The sequence below is a fragment of the Syngnathoides biaculeatus genome, chromosome 16 (assembly GCF_019802595.1).
Source record: "Syngnathoides biaculeatus isolate LvHL_M chromosome 16, ASM1980259v1, whole genome shotgun sequence".
Taxonomy (NCBI): Eukaryota; Metazoa; Chordata; class Actinopteri; order Syngnathiformes; family Syngnathidae; genus Syngnathoides; species Syngnathoides biaculeatus.
Window position 1 is genome coordinate 2,664,399 of NC_084655.1, and position 17,021 is coordinate 2,681,419.

The 17,021-nt window shown below is 42.1% G+C and overlaps 1 protein-coding gene across 3 annotated transcripts in view; it reads right to left on the reverse strand.

Moving 5' to 3' along the window:
- Window positions 1-17,021, reverse strand: part of LOC133515147 (potassium voltage-gated channel subfamily C member 1-like) — a 99,002-nt gene that overhangs the window by 54,613 nt on the left and 27,368 nt on the right. For 2 of the 3 annotated variants that reach the window (XM_061847482.1, XM_061847481.1), the window contains exon 2: window positions 14,756-15,491. In XM_061847482.1, the coding sequence (XP_061703466.1) occupies window positions 14,756-15,298 (543 nt within the window). In that variant the 5' untranslated portion in view covers window positions 15,299-15,491. Of the gene's footprint in view, window positions 1-14,755; window positions 15,492-17,021 lie in introns of those variants that run through there. The other variant, XM_061847483.1, reaches the window with a different exon arrangement.

Here is a 17,021-nt window from a genome sequence, read left to right on the forward strand (position 1 = left end):
TCTTGCATTTCCTTGCAATAGAAAAATAGAAAATTGTGAAAAAATTCATGAGAGCTATTATATATTAATTGTATTAATTGCAATGCATGCATGTCGACAATTTCAGAATAGGTATTTGTTACTGTGAGGCATGTGGGGGTTTTTTTATACGCAGTGTGTGCTGAACTGTAAGCCATTTTATTCGCCACGTGAGTTCACAACTTTCATGGTAGTTGGTGTTTATATTCCGTCTCAAGCTAGCATGAACGTAGCACTACTAACGCGCACCGAGCAGATAAATGAGATTGAGAAAAGACACCAAGATTCATTGCTCATTACCCTAGGAGATTTTGATACAACTTATCTTCATCACGGACTACCCAAATATAAGTCATTTCACATGCTGCCTATATTGATTCACATTTCACATTGTGGGCCACATACGGCCTCAGTAGATGTCAAATGGGCCAGACCATTAAAATTATACCATACTCTGCTATAAATAACCACAATATCATATCTTTCCTTTGTTTTGGTGTAAAGAAGCATAAGAACATAAGGAAAATGTTGAAATTTAATGGACATTCCTTTTCTAAAACATGTAATGAAACACCTCAGATTTCCTAAGACAAATGTGGAATTTACCTTTTTCATTTACATATTTGCATTGCAACTGATCCCATTGATTGTACAAAGGCACACAACTTTAACAAGTATTGAAAAATATAGCAATGCACTTTAAGATTAAAGAAGATTTATAAAGAAACAAATTTTTTAAACCGTTTACACATGTGCATATGAAATCTAAATTTAAACCCTACCTACACTTTACAAACTAAGCAGAGGGCTATTAAATGTGTAAAGACAAAAGTATTCACATGTCCTGTAAATGTGTAAACTTCATACATGAAACACACATACAATACATATTGAAAATTCATGGAATTGCATGATCAGTAGAATTCCACCATACTTTTTGTAGTGATGCTGACTCACATTAAATTGCACATTATTTTAATCACCAAGGTTCGAGAGAGCAGACTTCAATGGTTTGGACATATCCAGAGGCGAGAGAGTGAGTATATTCATAGAAGGGTGCTGAGGATGGAGCTGCCAGGCAAAGGAGCGAGAGGAAGACTAAAGAAAACGTTGATGAATGTTGTGAGGGAAGACAAAGGCGAAAGGAAAAAAGAAGTAAGGATTCATCTTCACAGAGCTGTATTTTTTTTAGTGCAAACAGTATCTAAGGCAACATTTTCAAGGGGCTAGTCTAAGTCTGAGATGACACGCTGTGGCGACCCCTAACGCGACAAGCCGAAAGGGAAAAAAAAGAAGTCTAGACTGGATTTGTTTTTGTTCCTTGATACTTGGCATCTTTTGGCCTGTACAAGTGCATGCTGTTGTCTTCTTCTCTGATCAAAACGGCGTGCCCCCTAGCGGATAATCCATGAATTGCATTTTATTAAAAATTATTCCGGTTCCGGTCCAAGGGCCGTATGTTTGACATCCCATTCATCAAAAACGCATATCGCGAAAGCCCCCGTGTCCCAATTGGCTCCTCTGATTACTGCTTGCTGTACTTAAAGGAAGACTCCCAAAAATCCATATGTACAATAAACCCTCCAATGTGAAGTAATATTATTATTACATATATTTTGGACATTAATTGAAAAAAAAAATAAAATAAAGAACATTTTTGAAATCCAAGCAAAATGTGGATATGTGCCAGCTTTCACAGCCAGATTCGTTCTAGCTAACCCAAGATGTCCATGGGTTGTGCACCAAACTGCAACAAAACTGAGAAAACACACACAAATGTGTCCCTCTTTAACCTCCTGTGGGGTCAACCTGACAGGATAAAGCTGTGGCTGTCACAGTTGAGGCTTGTTCATCGGCCAGGGAAATTTGCACGCATCTAACCATTACTGGTTATTAGCCACTTAGCTATAGAATCTCGTGCCGGTACTGTATAAGCAACAACATACTTCATGAGGCAGCACGGTGGCGCAGCTGTGAAACGTTGGCCTCACAGTTATGAGGACCCGGGTTCAATCCCGGACCTCCATGTGTGGAGTTTGCATGTTATCCCCGTGTCTCCGTGTGTGTAACCTGCCTCCTACCTGTTGACAGCTGGGATAGGCTCCAGTACTCCCGCGACCCTCGTGCAGCTAAGTGGCTAAGAATGGATGGATGGATATATACGTGAAATCACTTTAGCGAAGTCCCGATTTTTTCATTTTGTTTTTTGCATCATATATTCCATAATAAATAAACCATTAGATAGTCCTACGCCATACAGGGAAAATAAGCTTGCATTTTTGATCAACTTTGGACACAGCCCATAGCATTCATCTAGCTCCCATAGCATTCACACAGCATTCACATAGGATTCCAAGACCGTTAAGAATGTGTACTCACCAATTTTCTACTGGATGTACAAGTGGTCCTTTCATCAAACTGTCATGGATCATAAATAAATTCATATGTAACACGTCTTCGTCCAAACAAACAAAACAACACTTCATATCTATTATCTGGTATCTATGTTATGCAGACAAGTTGATCGTGATTCAAGTTCATTCCGGTATGCTCCATTTTTTTGTTCGACCTTTTCAAACTCACGACAATACTGGCATTCCGCCAAAATTAGCATTAGGTCACACAGAGAACACGAACACCAGTCTTTCGAAATGAGCCTGTTTGAAATATTTCCGAGGTCCATTTTATGCCCCTCCGTCAGCGTCACGGCCCCTCTCCAACACGTCAATTTCCGCTTGTGTGGTGTATTCTGGCTCAAACGCTTGAACATTATACATTGTTATATTTGTTTTGTTTGCTTAATGGCGGGAGTAGTAATAACACGGAGCACCGACTCGCTGTTATACTGGCTTTATTGGCTCTTAGCACACAACACTTGCAGGCTATTTACGGCGACGCGTGCCCACCCCCCACCCTCCCTGTTGCCTTCGATCACGAGAGGCTGGGTGCTTGAAAAGTAGAACTTGGGATAAAAAAAAAAGTCTGCCCGTCTGGCCTGCAGTATATTCTCTACATCTGAACCAACTCAGAAAAGTATCAAACAAATCTATCTCTCTTATTGATCGTCGTCAGTGCCATGCCCCCTCTCCAAAACGTCAAGTTCTGCCTGTGTGTATTCTGGCTCAAACGCACAGGCTTGAACAAAGTACATTGTGCTATTTTTGTTTTGTTTGTAATTATTTTTCACAAAAATTGGCCACAAAATGCCAGATAGTGGCCGTTCTCTGTTTGTGAAACGTATCCACGAGCAATAGGGGGTCAGAACAGGAACCACTGCAGCTGTAGCAAACGCCGATTGGCTGTCAGTTTTCCAGCCAGGCTCATTGGAATGTCTGCGCGAGAGAGGAATTTCAATAATCATTATCCAATTTAAAAATAAAAAATAGAGCACTGGACGCTACGGTGTTAGCAAACTGTAGACCCATCTCTAATCTCCCTTCCATAGCCAAGATTGTTGAGAAAGTTATTTTTAATCAACTCGGCAATTTCTCAATTTTAAATTGGCTTTCTGACAAATTTCAGTCAGGTTTTTAAACTAATCACAATACAGAATATGCTCTTATCAAAGTGCTAAATGATATCAGTTTGAATACTGACTCATCAAAAGTATCGATTTTGGCCTTGTTGGATCACAGTGCAGCTTTTAATACCGTAGATCATAATATACTGCTAAACAGGTTGAAAACATGGTTAGTACAAAATGGAACGGTCCTTAAATGGTTTAGAACCTACCAGGAAGAAAGGAGCTACTTTGTAACCATTGGAAGTGCTCAATCTCAACAAATGGCAATGACATATGGATTCCCTCAAGGGTCAGTTCCTGGACCCCTCCTGTTCAGCCTGTATATGCTACCCTTGGGTCACATTTTCCAGAACCTTAGTTTTGACTATCATGGCTATGCAGATGACACACAGTTAAATGTAGCAGTGTCTCCAGATGACTATAGTTAAACTGAGGTGTTGTGCCACTATCTAAAGAAGATAAATAAAATGCATGAGCCAAAATTTCCTTCAACTAAACCACAACAAAACTGAGATAATTGTATTAAAAAAAAGAGAAAAGGATTGCAATTCATAAATACCTGGACTCACAATCTTTAGAAAGGTAAAACCCAAGGTGTTCTGATCGATTCCAACCTGATCTTCAACAGTTATATCAAATCGATTACTAAAACTGCCTTTTACCATCTGAAGAACATATCTAGAGTGAAGGTTTGCATGTGTCAAGCAGACCAGGAGAAGTTCATCCATGCTTTTATCTTAAGTAGACTTGACTATTGCAAGGGTCTTCTGACTGGTCTCCCCAAAAAGAGTATTAAACAGTTGCAGCTAATTCAGAATGCTGCAGCCAGCGTGGGTTTTGACCAGAAAAAAAGCGGTCGTAACGCATAACTCCAATTCTAAAGTCTTTACACTGGCTTCCAGTCAGTTTTAGAATAGATTTTAAAGTTCTGCTAATGGTCTATAAATCACAAAATGGTTTAGTTTTGACTATCATGGCTATGCAGTAGGGCTCTGAGTTCGGCTGACTCAGGTCTAATAATGGAGTGCAGCATCCAAAGCAAACATAGTGAAGCAGTATTTAGCTATTATGCAGCAAAAAAAAAAATTGAATAAATTGCCAACAGAGGTGAATCAGCCCCAAGTGTGCATGTTTTTACATCCAGGTTAAAAACTCTTTTTTTCTCATGCGTTTTAGAGTACTTCCACTTTTCTGTGATATTTCATGGACAAAAAGCTGTTTTAATTATACTTTTTATTTTCAGATATTTTTCTTTTTTCTTTTAATCATATATAGCTCATTGTAAGAAATGGTCTGTGAATTTGCTTTGCTTTGCTTTGTGATGTTGCATCCACCCCTCAGATCCCGAAACCAATAATATGCCTTTTCTCAGCGTGTGGCTCTGTACTGTGCTGCAGAATAAAGCGCAGTCAGCTACACTACTGGCACTGCAGTGTGATACTACAGAACAACCAGTCAGCTGGATAATGTCCACTAATGAAGTGTGTGTGTGTGGGGGGGGGGGTCTAAATGAGCTGAGTTCGGGGAATCTGAAGGAATAATCTGCAACCATCCTGCACACGGCTAACAACTCTTGTTTTGTGATAAAAAAAAAAAAAAAAAAAACTGTGCTCTCAGTAGTGACTCAGAATTGACTGAGTGACAAGCACAATGAAAAAGCCTCGAAATATGTCTAAAATTGTGTATTTAAAAACCCTATGTTAGATAAATGAATGCACAGAACAAGCAATGCTGTGATCCTTCATATCCCCATTCAACATTTTCTTGCCCATGAATTGAGCTAAGCAGTTAAATCTGAGGTAGCTACCAGACCTGAAGTGCTGCGGCTGTTACTGCAGATTCTGCACAGGCACCCCCTCCCCCTTTCATCTTCCCAAGCTATCTTTTTGCCACTGTATAGGCAATCAAAATAGAGACTGCACTTCTTTCAAAGTCACCTCTGCTTTTATGTTGACGCTACCCTTCTCCTGACATCCAATTATTATTATTATAATAATTTTTTTTAAGATCATCCCTTTGGTTTTCCATCATTCATTTAGCTGTCATTTTATTTTTTGACTTGCTGACGTTTTGTATAGCAAAAGTGTTAAGGCATGATTTAGCAGATTAAAGGATGCAAGGTGTTTTAATTGTCCATATTTGACAAACAAGTAATTTTGAAATACTGTGTAAATATTTTTTTCAACAATATTAAATTGGATGTCATTTCCAATAATATCAATCCATTTGTAGCATTTGTAAATAATGAATTGACTTTGAAATGTCCCATTTGTCATCCCCCATGTTGGTGCGGCGTCAGTGGCAGAAGTGGAGACCAAATTAACTGCAGTCAGAGTGAAAAACAGAATGCCCTATGGAGTGATAGTATTTAAATATATTTTATATAATTTATGAAGTGATAATATTTAAATATATTTTATATAATTTTGTTGTCGGATGGAATACACACATCCAAAGTGACAGCTTTAGGGAAAAAAGGAAAAGAAACAGGCTGTACAACAGAAATATGGTGAGATTGATAAATAAACTATAGAAGTCAATAGAACGAAAGTACAAGTGAGGGGATAAACAAGAAATTTCATATTCTGACATCATTTGTCGCAATAAGCAAGTAGCCTCAAACCCAGTGAAAGAGGGCCAGGGATGTGTGCCACCAGACACATGCAAGAGAATCCACACTCTTTTACATGGACGAAGACTGATAGGAGCACCCGGTAATTGCTGTGCCTGGACCACGGAGGCTTAAAACCCCACCCAATCAATCAAGGGCAGGATCGGGGCAAGAGGTACACCCGATAGCAACCTGGTGGATGGGACACGTCACAAACCAAGGGACCAGGGTGCCACATCAACTGGCCAAATTGAAGGGTCTGCAAGGACTAAATCTCACCCACCCCCAGTCAACTCCCCCACCCCCAAGAGAGCCAGAACACCTCTCCAACCCGCAGGGCCTACGATGCGGCCAGTCCCCACTCAGCCCAAAAACGGGAGAATATCCTTTATTTGTTGGAAACGAGGGCAGAAAGACGCACCCAATAAGAGAATGACAAAACAGGGGAGAAGGGGGAAGAACCCAGGGAGCAGCTGCGGGCCACGAGAGGGGAGCCCCAGCAGCAAGTCGTCATCCAGCCTGAGGAGGTCCTGCGTCAGGAGCATCGCCATGTGACCAACTGAGAACCCCCTGCCCTTGTAGTCATCGGTCCTACCCATGTATCAGTGCTGGGCTGCCAGGCACTACAGTGCCGCCTAACACCCAAATCCCACGCACCCATGTCTATTGCCTCCCCCGGGATGCGGGTGAAGTTCTGCGGGAGGCGGACATTGAAACTCCTGACATGGAATTTTTCTATCCTATTCATCTTCCCCCACCAGGTCCCCAACTCGTAGTCATCGGTCCTACCCATGTATCAGTGCTGGGCTACCAGGCAATACAGTGCTGCCTAACACCCAAATCCCACGCACCCATGTCTATTGCCTCCCCCGGGATGCGGGTGAAGTTCTGCGGGAGGCGGACATTGAAACTCCTGACATGGAATTTTTCTATCCTATTCATCTTCCCCCACCTCCAGAGCTAACAGACCATCAGGTGATGATCAGTTGATAACTCTGACTCTGTCTAAACTCAAAAGTCCAAGACATGCAGCCACAAGCCCAATAAGGGGACCAGAAAGTCGATCATCAAACTGTGGCCTTAAAGGTCCTGTCACTAAGTGCACCTATGGACACACCTTGTGCTTGAACATGGTTTTCATTGTGGATGATACGTGATGAGCACAGAAGTCCAATAACAGAACACCGCTCAGGTTCTGACCAGATGGGGGCATTCCTCCCAAAAGCACCCTTCCAAGTTTCACTGTCAGTTCCCAGCCGGGACCAGTACCCCATCCCCTACCCCACCCCAACCAAGGACTCAAAAAGAGTGGTTACAGTGAAACTGCCGTTTGGTGAATAGGCACCAAAACACAGTCAGTACCCGTCACCCTCTACCGGGGTTAACCTCATTGTTCAGCTGGGGGAAAATAAGTATCCCAACATATGTTCTGTGGACCGGAGTAGAAGGCCCTCTCAATAAGACTGTCATAAGAGCCCAAACTGTTTGGTGACTCTATCTAGTCAGAAGTTCTTTGCCCTCCCTGCCAGAGATGTGACATTCCATGTCTCCAGTGCAAGCTTCTGTAGAAAGGGTACAACTTGCCTTAGTCCCCAGCTTCAGCCACCACCCGGTTCACGATGCACCCAATTCCCATAGCCCCTCGTACATGTGGTGGAGACCCAGCTACTAGGAGATCAGCATTAACCCACTCCTCTACCTGGCTCAGGAGGGGGGTCACAGTGACGTGAGTCTCTGTGATGTAAAATTTTGATCTTCCAAAAGTAGTGTTTATCACAGGACATTTCAAAACCATGCTTTGTCTGGTCCCTCACCTTGGACCTGTCTGCTGGAGGTGACGCTGTGACCCTAAAGCCCCTGTGACACACAAACCCATCCACTCAGACAAGGCACAGTAAATGCGCAGAGAGAAGGGGAAAGTATGTAAAGATACATAATTTGATATCTGTAAAGAAAAAATAATATAGTATTTAGTATTATTATAGTAAATAGTATTTTTTGAGTGGATAACAATCCTGGGTCATTCACACAAATCACAATATGTTTTGCCTGTGAATGTTCTCATTTATCCAGGTCATTTCTTTCTCGAGGCACTGAACTTGACTCCTCTGTTTGTCTGAGAAGACATTCTCATCTCATCAGTTCATGGAACAAGGCTTAATTAAGACACACTACCCGGTGTTTGTGAGGAAAAACTCAACTATTTATGCTCCAATTTAGAAACATGCCCCAAACCACATGTGATCATTATTGGATTGCAGAAAAGGGAGAGAGCTGTTAAGTGACCTGGTCAAGAGGCCATTGTTAGTCCACCAATCATTGGCTGAAAACTCCCATAGTATTCGTATTCCATTCAGTTGTTAAGAAGACATGGAGTTACTAGACAGTCAAGGAGACCGTGCTGTTTCTTCTCTGTTTTACACAAAGGTTGGCACAAAATGACAGGACTGGACCATTTGTAACCGAGTCTTCAGTTGTGGCCAGAATCCAAAAAGGAAAAATGGAAAAGAAGGAAAATCATTCATCCATTTATCCACCTTTATGCTTTACAAATATTTTTGGTGACAGCACAACTAATTTGGAAAAATCATGGTTCAATTTCCCTTGGGACACTCTGGGGAACTGCAAGAATTTGGATAAAACTGGTATGACATTCACTGAAGAAAATAATTTTGTGCTCAGCCAATAAAGTGAAACAAAAAATGAAGTTTGTTTGCAATTGATCAAATGAACTTTACATTGATAATGATAGCAATTGAAACAATAATATTTTCATCCATCTACTAAACTTGCATTTTCTATACTGATTATCCTGTTAAGGGTCATGGAGACCTGCAGCTTAGCCAAGCTGATTTCAGGTAAAACGCAGACCACACCCTGAACTGGTTGCCATTCATATTTAGATTTCTTTAGTATTGCAACAATTGCAGCGAAAAATAAGGTGAAAATCATTTAGTGCAAAAACAAAGATAAAAATATAGAACTATATTAAAGATAAACAAAGAAAGCACCATCAAGATTAAAAAAGTATATGTGACATAAATAGGCACATTACAGAAATATAGATTGAGCAGATATTTACATAAAGTGCACCTGAAATTTAATATTGCATATTGTGAGTTACTGCAGGTTATCTATATTGAATACTGGAGTTGTTGCATTGATATATTTCCAATATACTAGAGAGTGAGCGTTTAGGGCTCTAACAGTAATTGTAAAGAATCTGGTTTACAGTCTATTTGTCCTGGTTTTAATGGTCCTGGACTGTCTGCCTGATGGCAGTATCACAAAGAGTGAGTGGCCTGGGTGGTAGGGGTTATTCATGATAGCACTGGCTCTCCCGAGGAAGTAACAACTGTGAAAATCCTCCAATGTGAGGAGAGGGCTCCGAATGACCTTCCCAGCCATTTTGGTGAACCTCTGGAGTTTCTTTCTGTTTGCCACAGTGCACCTGGCAAACCACCTGCACAGGCAGTAGGTGAGAATCCTTTCTATGGTGGAGCAGTAAAAAGACAAGCAGTCTCTGGCTGATGTTGTTCTTCCTGAGAATTCTTAGAAATGTGGAGCTCACATTGCCTGTACCAAAACCAGATGAATGGCGTATCACTATACAATACAATCAGTGTGGGGCTTCAGTCAGTCTTTTCCGTCATATCAACTCTTTGAACAAAAAATACTGTTTGTCATACTATTGTCTAGTGTAATTCTACTGATGATGTAGAACCTCAAAGCTTGCAGCATAGAAAAAAGTTGTGCCCTGTAGATCAACTTCAAAACTGCTTGTGAGGGTGCAGGGGTTTTGGTAAATTGTCAAATGCAGAGATGTCAGGGATAAAAATCAACAGACATTCAGTAAATAAAGTATTACAAATTAATACCAAAAGGCACAAGCTTTAGCATTGTGTTTATACAGTCCATCCCAACTCACAAATGCATGGGTATTAACTGAAACCAATTTGGAGATGCACTTCGTTACTGTTCAAGTATGATATTGCATCCAGCGCAACGTGGTTCACACATAAATGCCAGTGATGGAGTTTGGTAAGTTTGTGACCTAACATCAGGATCAGAATCAGAATCAGCTTTATTGGGATCCTCACATCCTCGCATACTGCATCACAGTTTGGTATACTGGGTGGACAAGAGTGGGCAGAAGAAAACTGAAATCAGAATCAGAATCAGCTTTATTGGTCAAGTGTGTAAAAACACACAAGGAATTTTTCTCCGGCAGTCAGTCGTGCCCTGGTAAGACATTCAGAACAAAGAACAACAAAGCAACAAGAACAAACAACAAGAACATTTCTGTTGACAGGAACTATTCCTTACAACCTGCCTGCTCTAGACCTTGTTTGCATTGCATGCAAGTCCTCAATAGTGGGCAGAGTGGTGCCAACCAACCGTTCAGTGGTTTTGCTTGATCAAGATGATGGACCTACATTGCTTTAGGAATGGGTCATTTTCATAGATTTTGATCAATAATATAGATGTTTTTTTTAAATAATATTAATAATAATAACAATAATGGGCTGGCAACCAGTTCAGGGTCTACATTGCCTCGTGCCTGAGAAGGATAAAAAGGATTGATGGATGGATCTTCTTTCTTCTTCTTTTTCTTTCGGCTTGTCCCGTTAGAGGTCGCCACAATGTGTCATCTTTTTCCATTTAAGCCTATCTCGTGCATCCTCCTCTCTAAGACCCACTGTCTTCATGTCCTCCCTCACAACATCCATCAACCTTTTCTTTGGTCTTCCTCTCGCTCTTTTGTCTGGCAGCTCCATCCTCGGCACCCTTCTACCAACATACTCACTCTCACTCACTCGCCTCTGGACATGTCCAAACCATCAAAGTCTGCTGTCTCTAATCTTGTCTCTAAAACATCCAACTTTGGCGTTCTCTCTAATGAGCTAATTTCTAATCCTATCAAACCTGTTCACACCAAGCGAGAACCTCAGCATCTTCATTTCTGCTACCTCAAGTTCTGCTTCCTGTTGTTTGGATGGATAATAATAATAATAACAACAACAATAATATTCGTCCATTTTCTGAGCCGCTTATTCTCCCAAGGGTCGCGGGAGTGCTGGAGCCTATCGTCAATGTTGCAGCTGTTCTCCTCGTGCCTGCGTGGGTTTTTATTCCTCCCACATCCCAAAAACATGCAACATTAATCAGATACTCTAAATTGCCCCTTGGTGTGATTGTGAGTCCGGCTGTTTGTCTCTATGTGCCCTGCAATTGGCTGGCAACCAGTTCAGGGTGTACCCTGCCTCCTGCCCATTGACAGTGACAGTGGGATAGGCTCCAGCACTCCCAGAACCCTCGTGAGAATAAGCAAGAAGAAAATGGATGGATGGATAATAAATAATGATGAAGAAGAAAAAGATCATGGCGCCACGGAGGCACAGCTGTAGAGCATTGACCACAAAGTTCTGAGGCCCGGGGATTCAAATCCCAGCCCTCCCTCTGTGAAGTTTCGATGTTCTCCCCATGGCTGTGTTGGTTTTCTCCAGGCACTCCGTTTTCCTTTCACATCCAAAAAACATACATTCATTGGAGCCTCTAAATTGCAACTGGTGTCTGCCTCCATGTCCCCTGCGATTAGCTGGCAACCAGTTCAGGGTTTACCCCACCTCCTGCTCGATGATAGCTGGGATTGGCTCCAGCAGTCCCGTGACCGTCGTGAGGATAAGCGGCTCACAAAATGGATTGATGGATAATAATAATAATAGTAATTTAGATTCTTTTCAGATAGGTAAAGCAGAAGAGAGAGTTGACCCACCCAAGTTCAAACACATTCATCCAACAAGCCACAAATTTTAAACACTGCTTATCCGTGTTACGGCCAGAGCACTGTAAAATATTCGACTTCTGGTCAAAGGTGGACTACACCCTGAACTAGTCACCAGTCAGTCACAGGGTATATATGGACACAGACTAACCATTTGCACTCACATTCACATCATTACAGTGGGAAACGAACCCCCGTTTCCCACACCAAAGTCAGGTGAGTGTTCCACTACACCCTCAGTGACTAGCCAAGTACAGTACCTCAATAAATGGTTATATCCAAATGTTAAAAATCAATCTTGGCTGGAACTAGAACAGATTGATTGCAATAGCACCAAATTTTCAGCCCTCCCATTTACCAGTACAAGTCTCAGACGGCACAACTGTTTTAAGAATCCGGTTATTGCTGCCACTTCATCTTGGTGGAAAAGTCTAGAAACCACAAGATCTCAGTGAGCACCATATTATTCCTCCCCAACCTGTGACAATCCTGACTTTGAGACTAACATCACCACGCAGCACATGGAAACAAAGTGGAACTGACTGACTACATCACATACAAAAACAATGTATTCATGTCACATGAAAGCATATTCCAAGAATTTCAAATTTGAGGTTGAAGTTCCTTCAACACGCTAAACTTAGAACACTAATCCTCAAAAGAGTCTCAACACATGAATACTTTGAAAGTACCCATTTCTGTTACAAAAAAAAATAGAACTACTTCCACAAAACAGAAAAGTCCTTTCAAAAGGATACAAATTATTCTCAAGTACTAATTTAATATAATCACCAGTAGCAAAAATGGGAAAAAACCTCTCATCTACTGACATTGATAACTGGGCAGAAATCAGTAGAAACACATTCCCTGTGAGAAAAACAGTCATTTATAATTAATCCAGATTGAAGCACTCCATACTGTAGATAACAATTTAAGCAATATAGAATGCATAAAATCAAACATTTGCACTCATTCAACTGAAAACTCTCCAGACATTTATTTTCATGCTCTTTGCCATTGTATATCCATAGAGCCCTTCTGATCACTTGTTACACATGAACGCTCTTCAGTTTTGAACTTTCTTCAGTTCATGATCTTTAGGTATTGATATCCTAAATAAACAGGCTCAACCAATATTTGTAATTCAAGATAGTGCTAATAAAAAAAACAATATTGTTAAACTGGAAAAATAAACAAGCTATCAACATTAACTAATGGCAAACTCTTGTCAAGGAATTAATAACACTAGGATATATCTGTAAATTGTGAACCTTGATGTTTGTTTCTGTTTGCCTGGGAAAGATTGTCCGACAGACATGTAATGTAATGTCACCTCTAATGTTAATGCAATATAATGTGACCAAATCATTTCTTGTCATTTTAGACCCCTGCGCATGCCATAGGGTCACTAGCATCTATTTTATTTGCTGTCCTTCTGGAATTGCAAGGTTGGCCTCTGGGAATGCAAGGCTTGTTCCCCCCTCCTCCTCTTGGGTATGGTTGTGTCTGTGTTGCCCACCTGGAAAATGCTGATTCTGCGGCTGCTCTCCATCCCCACGTGACAGGGTGATGCCCGTTGGTCCCATTTAGGAGGTTGGGGATCGTGCTGCTGTGTCTCGTACCCTGGGGCACGCTGCTGTGGTCGTCGAACTTCTCTCCCTCTGGCTGTGTGGAGTCCCCAGCTGACTTGAGGCTAGCCATGTTACAGTGCCCATGCCCCTCCCTTTGTGACTGGCCGGGGTGGTTCGGTCAGGCTCGGGACCTCCCTGGGTTCTGGGGGCTTGTTGTAGTCCCCCTGGTTGGGTGCCTTGCTCTATGGGCTCGCTGACTCCACCCACTCTTTATGGTTGGGTGGGGCTCACCCTTCCTCGATGTGCCGGCTCAGCTGCTCTATACACCACTTGACCAACATGCATGTGATATGGAGTTCATTCACAAGTAAGTTCGATAGACACTTTATAAGCTTTAATTACTTGTGCTGGTATCACTAACAATACAGGTTACTAACATTTCAACTTGCAGCTTCTTTCATGTGTTTAGACACCGTACCACTGCTTTTCTCATTTTCCCCACATCCGGTCCAGCCATTTTTTTTGTCCTCTCTTGTTCTCTTGGTAAGTTATTGCATGTACTCACTGGGTGTCTCCCCCACCCACACCCGCCCAAGCACCCTATTTACAGATGACTGTTGTAATGTGACTTGTGTTCAAACATCTACACTGTTTCACTAATGTTCTGCTGTGGTTCTCACCCATAAGTCCCCTTGTCCACGCTACCCTTCAATCTGTCCCCTAAAACCCTTTTCTTTCCTGCTGCATTTTCAATAATAATAATAATAATAATAATAATAATAATAATAATGATAATAAGGGGTATTTCAAACTCCCATGGCTGTGCAGCTGAAAAGACCAGATTTTTAAAAGGGAGAAAAAAATAAACAATTATATTAGTTTTTGATGGGGAACAACTGAAAATAATTCAAGTATCAGTAAAACTTAGTTCATTTATAAAAGAAAATTTATTGGGCACCATCTTCACCATAATTGAATAAATGTGAAAATGACCCATATGCAGATCTTGAACATGATTTTATATGGTTTGAGAGATGTTACCTTTCTCTTGAAGTTTTCCCGCGGCAATGTTTTGCAAGTGCAAATCGGTGTCATGCCACTGTTTCTCTTGCCAAGCGGAGCCAGTGGTAACTTTTTCCCCCGCAACAATATCTAATGGAAGTACTGTAGCGACCAGTGTATGAAGAGGAATGTGCGTGAAAAGAAAGAAGACTGTGAGAATAGCCCAACGCTATTAGGCCACTCACCCGGGCGTATTTTGATGAGTATGGGTCCTCAAACAGCGCCCACATCTTGGGCTGCCACACCTCCCACCACGTCGCCCTGCGGCCGTCCTCCTGCACGCACAGCCGCTTCAGGTCGCCGTCCGCTCCGCCGGTGAGAGCTGGGTCGTCCTCGGGGGCATCGGGCTCGGGGGTCTCGAAGCTGTCCAGGGCTTCCTCGGCGTCGCGGTGCTGCCGATAGTTCATCCAGCAGCAGGCCTCCACGTCTGTCTCGTCGATTCCCCAGAAGGCGAGTTCTTCCTCGAAGAGCGGTCCGCAGACATCGTTCGGACAATGAAGTTTCCCGGTGCGGTAGTAGTTGAGAATGAAGGCAAAAGTGGCCGGGTGGCGGTCAAAGAAGAACTCGTCGGACTTCGGGTCGTAGTCGAAATTGCTGTAAGCATCAGGCTCTGTCAGCCAGGACAAACGCGTGCCCGGCAGCGTTTTCAGGGTGCTCCTGTAGGTTTCGTGTCGGATCCCTCCGCAGTTGATCACGATTTTCTCGCTATCTGACGCCGAGCAAGTCATGTCTGCGGTTGGGCATGCTTCGCTTGGCGCGCCCGGATGCTGCTGCTGCTGCTGGTGGTGGTGCGAAGCTGATTCTTCTAGCGCCCCCTCCCACTCACCGCTGATTTAGTCTCTGTCAATGCATCCCAGCAAGGTGTCACGGAAACGAAGAGGAGAGAGAGCTTGTGAAGGAGTCTGCGCTGGCGTGCGTGTGCTGTGCGGGGATGAGATTGGGTGGAAGACAACGAGCCAAAGACGGTGTTATCAATCAAATCAGTTACCACTGCAAAAGCTTCTAGATAGATAGACAGATAGATAGATAGATAGATAGATAGATAGATAGATAGATAGATAGATAGATAGATAGATAGATAGATAGATAGATAGATAGATAGATAGATAGATAGATAGATAGATAGATATAGATAGATAGATAGATAGATAGATAGATAGATAGATAGATAGATAGATAGATAGATAGATAGATAGATAGATAGATAGATAGATAGATAGATAGATAGATGTAAATCATGAAAAAAAGTTTTACAACTCCCTATAGTCCTGTCATACCACCACTGTCTAATAAATACTGCAACTTCTAAATGCATGTGCAACATATAATAACAGCTGTCCACATTTATCACTGTATATGATAAAGAGCTCTTCCAATTTTATATAAGTGGATTTCACTTTGGATAATGGGAACAGGATAGAAGGTTATTTGGTGTCTGCATGAAAATCCCATCTTTTGATGTGACAGAAAAGTCATCTGACCAAAATCCCTAGGTATTGCTGAAGTATAAAATAGAAAGCTTGTCCAGTATTTGGATTTTTTTTTCAGCCATAGAGTTGTAGGATGAGCATCAGACCTGATTATGTGGATTTCACCCATAAACAATTTCCCATTTGGCAATGAATGAATTATTTTGCTGTTGCCATTGACTCTTGTTTGATGGACTGGATGGTTGACGTTTGAAGCAGCAAGATTAATTGACAATTTTATAATGCACTGTATTAATTTAACAACAGGTGCGCCTCAGTACCATGTAGATGAGCCATACATAGCAGCCTGGCACCTCCTCCTTACGCTAGTCACTAACAACAACAGCATTCAGCAGTCAAAAGCATTTTTCGCAAGTCAGCCAACGTGGTTGTGTTGCCAACAGCACACCCACAATAATACCACAAGTGTTTAATGGTGTTGAGGTCAGGACTGCGGTCAGCCCATTTCATCTTCTCCACTAGATGTAGTCTCTTACTCTATGTACTGTATATGTCCATCCATCAGTTATCTGATCTGCTTATCCTAAGAAGGGTCGTGGGAGTACTGGCGCCTACCCTAGCTATCTTCGGATAGTAGGCGAGATACATCCTGAACTAGTTGCCAGCCAATCGCAGGGCACATAGAAACATATAACCATTTGCACTCACGGTCACACCTACAGGCAATTTAAAGTCCTCAGTTAAAGCATGTTTTTGGAATGTGGGAGGAAACCGGAGTGCCTGGAGAAACCCCATGCAGGAATGGGAAGAACATGCAAACTCCTCAGAGGCTTGGCCGGGATTGAACCCCGGTCTTCAGAACTGTGAGGCCAAAACTTTACAGCTGCACCACCGTGCCACCCGTCACTGCTAAACACAAATAAAAAGCCAGAATACAGTTTGCGAATGCACACAGGGACAAAGACCCTTACTTTTGAAGACATGTCCTGTGGTCTCATGAAACTAAAATTGAGATGTTTGG